This window comes from Salvelinus sp. IW2-2015, unplaced genomic scaffold, assembly GCF_002910315.2.
Source record: "Salvelinus sp. IW2-2015 unplaced genomic scaffold, ASM291031v2 Un_scaffold1131, whole genome shotgun sequence".
NCBI lineage: Eukaryota > Metazoa > Chordata > Actinopteri > Salmoniformes > Salmonidae > Salvelinus > Salvelinus sp. IW2-2015.
In genome coordinates, this window is record NW_019942744.1 from 241,838 (window position 1) to 247,837 (window position 6,000).

General features: G+C 41.5%; 1 protein-coding gene across 1 annotated transcript in view; it reads right to left on the reverse strand.

The window, feature by feature from the left end:
* LOC112069842 (integrin alpha-3) overlaps positions 1-4,421 on the reverse strand; it is a 42,495-nt gene extending 38,074 nt beyond the window's left edge. The window contains exon 1 of the mRNA XM_070438736.1: positions 3,867-4,421. Within this exon, the coding sequence (XP_070294837.1) occupies positions 3,867-4,066 (200 nt within the window). The 5' untranslated portion in view covers positions 4,067-4,421. The remainder of the gene's footprint in view (positions 1-3,866) is intronic.
* Positions 4,422-6,000: the final 1,579 nt, after the last annotated feature.

Here is a 6,000-nt window from a genome sequence, read left to right on the forward strand (position 1 = left end):
CAAAACAGGATTGCGTTATGCCCAGCATCAGATCCCATTGTAATAAAAAGAAAACAGCCTGTATGTAAGACCTGCAGGCCTGTTGCATGACATGCCCCTATTGTGTAATCTGTGGCATGCCATCCGCCCTGAGGGAGAGAGGGGCTGGCATTATGAGCCAACCACCAGGCCTGTTGGGGCTACAGCAGAACAGCCCTAGCTAAACATCTCCTCCTGCCATTATTACTGCAACCAGCCAGAGGATAAAGTGGAGGATTGCTAAAGCCAAGACCAGGCATCTTCCCAGGGGAATTATGCAAGAGGCAATTGTCTGAGTGCTCGGAGCAATCTTTATATGCATTTGAACAGTAACAGTGTCTGCATTTGAAGTAAATGTGCTTATTTGTGTGACTTAGTAGGCTCATGTTGTGGGCAAGTCTGTGTAGGGTTTTCTAAATGTGTGAAATAAAGTAAGTATGCAAGTGAGTAAAAGAGTGTGTGTGTGTGAAGACTGTGTGTGTGTGTGTGTGTGTGTGTGTGTGTGTGTGTGTGTGTGTGTGTGTGTGTGTGTGTGTGTGTCTGCGTGCACAGGTGTGGCACTCTCACTTCAACTCTCTCGACCACACGCTGGCCACTCAAACACAGGTCAAATAAATCAAGGAACGTTTAACGTGTAGTGACAAGGGCATCTGGTTTGTACCATCCCATTGATTCCACAGAAACAGCAAAGAAATGTATATTAAAAAATGCATGGCACATCGCCTTGTCCACTCTCAGGTCTCAGTGGAACTTTGCGGGCCATTAAAGGTGATTGGTGGCTTGTGGAGGACGAGGGACAAACTTCCAGGAAGCCTATAATTACTCGTCCTTAACTAGGTTGAAGATGACAAGGTTTAGACAATGTAATAATTCCATGTGGCAGCCTTAGAAAACAAACAAATTCATTTTCGCAAACAGTTATGGGATATTACAATTCCGTTCTCTTAACCTTTGTCATCTTCAACCTAGGTCCTTAAGAGAGCTGCTCTCCAGCTCTGGAGGGACTCTCCAATTAAATGCCCAGCTAAATCAGAGCTGGGAGGACTGGGAGAGCTGGTTAATGGGTCGGAGGGAAGAAATACAATTCAATACTGGACTATTGGATGATGAGGTGACACACTTGGGGAGTAGCTGCCCATGACCAGGATAGGGCATAGCCCACTATGTGTGTAACGGAGATGGTCCGGTGAAATAAGATCACGTGATCCGTGACCTTGCCTGAGGCTGAGACCTGAAGACGCCCAGGCTTTAGCTCAGCAGGCTAACAGAGTCTTGTGGTGCCACTCCGTTATATTTGGCTGAAAGCYTCTCTGATAAGATGGCGCCGAAGAGGATGGCTGACGCTTTACATGCTCCTAACCAACTGTGCTATTTTGTTAGTTTTTTTGTTTGTAATAAAAAAAAAATACAAATTTTGTACACAATGTTGCTGCTACCGTCTCTTATGACTGAAAATAACTTCTGGACATCAGAACAGCGATTACTCACCACGAACTGGAAGAGGCTTTTTCCTTTAACGAGTSCGACGAGAAGGATATACTGCTTTCTTGGGAACAAGCCCAAATACCCGTAATTTGGGTGAAGAAAAGATGGAGGATTGGAGAGCGCAGATCGGGCTGCCTTCTGAGAATCCGTAGGCGAGCGAGTAAACTCCCACTGTCATCCGTTCTACTTGCAATCATTGGAAAATAAAATTGATGACCTACGATTACGATTATCCTACCAACGGGACAATAAAAACTGTAATATCATATGTTTCACTGAGTCGTGGCTGAAGGACAACACAAATAATATTGAGCTGGCGGGATTTTCCATGCATCGGCAGAACAGAGAAAAAGCTACGTCTGGTAAGATGAGGGGTGGGTGTGTGTGTTTTTGTCAATAACGGCTGGTGTCGCGATGCCTAATATTAAAGAAGTCTCGAGGTATTGCTCGCCTGAGGTAGAGTACCTTATGATAAGCTGTAGACCACACTATCTACCAAGAGAGTTCTCATCTAAATTATTTGTAGCTGTCTATTTACCACCACGGATGCTGGCACTAAGACCGCACTCAACTAACTCTATAAGGCCATAAGCAAACAAGAAAATGCTCATCCAGAAGCGGCGCTCCTAGTGGCCAGGGACTTTAATGCAGGCAAACTTAAATCTGTTTAAACAAATTTTTACCAGCATGTCACATGTGCAACCAGAGGAAAAAAAACTCTAKACCACCTTTACTCCACACACAGACATGCATACAAAGCTCTCCCCCACCCTCCATTTGGCAAATCTGACCATAATTCTATCCTCCTGATTCCAAGCAAAAACTAAAGCAGGAAGTACCAGTGACTCGCTCAATACAGAAGTGGTCAGATGACACGGATGCTACGCTACAGGACTGTTTTGATAGTACAGTCTGGAATATGTTCCGGGATATGTTCTTAACTCTTCTTGAACTGCACTGTTGGTTAAGGGATTGTAGGTAAGCATTTCACGGTAAGGTCTACACTTGTTGTATTCGGCGCATGTGAACAAATAAAGCTAGATTTGGATTTGATGTTCTTCTAGGTCAGAGAACGCATTCCGRTGTTCAGCTTTTGCCCACCAAGGAAAAGTCTGTGTTTTTATTGGGAAGCTCTAATCATTTTCCTCCGGGACATAAAGAGGCAAAAGGTTTAATGAAACGTTTTGTGGTCCATTGGGGCATTTAAGACAGGTGGCACCCRAAGGAGATGTATATCAAAAACCCTCAATAAAACATWAAAAAAAAATCTCTTAGTTACACAAATGTTTGTTCTCTGTGTACTTCTATCAGTTTGCATGGCCCCCAGCTACACTATCACCAAGACTGACCAATACTGGCAAACGTTTGTTGTTCCTAGCGCTCAAGACAAGTACCATCATGAATGGTCACCCACCTCCATGAGCTAGTTGAGCCTAGCCTCCTCTGTCAGACTGTGAGTCATGATTATTGTGTAGTTGAGACATGGAGATTAATCATTTACTGAACAGAATGAACCTAAACCACATCTTGCATAGGGATAAACTATATCCCCAGCAGCATGTTTTTCTTGTTCCTGTTAAATGTGCATGCTTAGGCCTATGTGTGCAAATGTGTTGAATAAAATTGATTTGAAATGTTTATGATGGTACCATGGTTTAGGTTATAAATTGCATGAATGTACAAACCTCAAAATGTTTATAGCCGGGTAAAACTCCAGTAGACATTTGAGATCCTAATGTGACATTTAGCCTGCATATAACCGTTTTCCAGAGCTAGACAGATTGAAGTGTTTGTTGCTGAACTTAGATCACGGAGAAGCGACAGCCAGGAATTTGACAGTAACTTACAGGCAGCTCAGTGGCAAGTACATATCTGTATTTCATATTACAGTACACCTACTGTAATATAAATATGGTCTCAAAGAAAGTACTGTGTAACGACACAGTACAATGGCATAACATTGACTGGATTATACTGTAAAAAAAAAAGTCAATTTTACCGAAATCACAGTATTTTACTGTAATTACAAGGGATATGTGCAAGCAGGATGGCTGCTAGGTAAAGTGTTTACACAGCATAATGTATGGTACTGTTTTCTGTGGGCTGGAATTTCAGTACCATTCAAAATAAAATTATAAATTATTTCATGCTCACAACATTTTCCCACAATGCACCATAATTTACAGTGTGCTGCTTTTACTGTTGATAATACCCAAAATCATCTATAATTTACAGTTTTCCGTTACAGTACTGAAAGGTAGTTTGACATCCACAGATGCAATGCCATATTATTTCCCTTTATCTTGCCTGTGCACATTCTAGAAAAGCAAAATTGATCAAATCTAACATTTGACAACACTTACAGGTATCTTTTCTCTCCCACCATCTGTTTGTGAAGTGCCACCGAGAACCCAAAGAGACTTCCCGGGGTTTTTCCTTCCTTGACAACAGGAAACCGCACATCCAGGTTGAACCCCTGAAGAATATGCACTGTGCACAACAGGACAAGCAACAGGAGGTAGTAGGTATTCGTAGAGAACCGGTGTAGTTGAAAGATTGCCATGTGGAATTCCTTATTATATTTCCTTCTCTAACATCCGTTGTTCAAATGCAGAATTTGTTGTATTATTTTTCAAATGACTTTCGAATCTTTCCCTCAAGTCAAATAACCGTGCGCACTGAGCAGCCCTTAACGAACTCTACCCTACCTCCCGCTCTCTCTCTCCGCTCTGTTCTCTCTCCCTCCTGTCTTCAAATACATAAAACCACATACGGCCGATTGAACCTCAAACGTGCTCACTGTACAGTGTACACATTAGTCATTCTTCCGGGGTGTAGTGCGGTCATCATAAATTAAATCATTGGGAGGTTGTACCGAGATTAAATTGAGCGCGCGCGGGCACCTTGTCTGCACGACAGCTCAGCCTGGTCTCATACACTAGACATTACATAGTACATTTAAATCCGGACACACAAATAATTATGATATGTTATGTTTGGCATGGTTACATAAGACAGAATTCATAACACATCGTACATTTAGCAAATTCGTAACATATTGTACGAATTGCAACCTCGCAACATATCATACGACACGGATGATGGACATCCACAAATGAATACATAGCATACGAAACGCAATGTATCATATTAAATTGGTTTCTCAGATTTACATTTACTATGTTACGTCTACCCCTGAGTACAGGTTGGACAGCTCCAGACTACCAATAGAGCAATTTCAATTATGCATTGTGATAATCCTTGCCAGACAGCATAGAGTAGCCTATTCTCTAGTCTAGACAGTGTATTCTCCAAGTAGTGTGGGAGCTTAGAATATGATATGTAAGTGTGTCTATAGTGCCCCAAGGAGAAAGTGGGGATTGGAATAATCATGGATGGAAGACAAATTGCCAAATAAAAAAGTAAACATGTGCTTTAACCTTAACCTTCCTCTTCTGCAATACAGTTCATTTGCAGTTGGATACACGGAGCGTATGATAACTTTTGAATAATGCTCAACAACTGTTATAACAACACACACTGTTCTCACTGTTGTGAAAGGTTGCGTCAATCAAATCTGGTATCAGGATAAAATGTGATTCAGAGTCACTGATTATACTATAATTATCTTTATTTAACACAAGTGATAAATGGTAAATGCAATTTTCGTATATACGGGTTCACTGTATCACCACGCAGGGTATAGCAGAGAACTGACTGAAATAGTACAGACATCTTCTTTTATACTGTTCCAGAGTTAGTTCCAACTTTAGAGTTGGCCTGTCACAGTAGAGGCTTAGCGTGGTTTAAACTTGCCAGCCTATCGGTGGTGTCCAGTCACAGCACTCAGGATTGAAATGTCCGGAATGGTGCTTGTGAAGATTGAGCTGATTTGTTGGTTTCTACTCATTCCTCCGTTCCTGTTTTCTTGTTATTCAGCATTTTCCCTACACATTCCTCAGTTCCTGTTTTCTTGTTATTCAGCATTTTTCCATCTTGTCTCAACCTTGTGGTTTGCACAGTCGACACCCTAGATTAACAACAGCTTTTCTGCAGTCACACTATGCTTTGTGATTAACATGTCCTACTTCTATAAGGCATATATTTATGTTAAAAGAGAACAAAACCATCCTTTACACTGTCTATAGTAGTTGAAAAGTTTATGAGCAGAGTTCTATGACGTCATTAAGGAATACTCCCATATGACTTAATTAAGTTGATCTTTCTTAGAAGAATGCCATGTAATTTCACATGATAATGCTTGGAGTAGACAGTGTATGCCCCCAAGGCACATCTTTCTCGGTGAGGTTTCCCATAGGATTGCTTTTGATGATGATGTCTGACTGAGTTACGGGTTCAGAATTAGTTTCAGAATCACAAAGCCAGGTTATCGTTATCCTTCCTYTTGTTTTTTCCTTCAATAGTTCACATTGTCCCTCACTTCCTCTCCTCTCTATCCCTTCTATCTCTCAACTATAGTAGAAATTTCCCACAGCC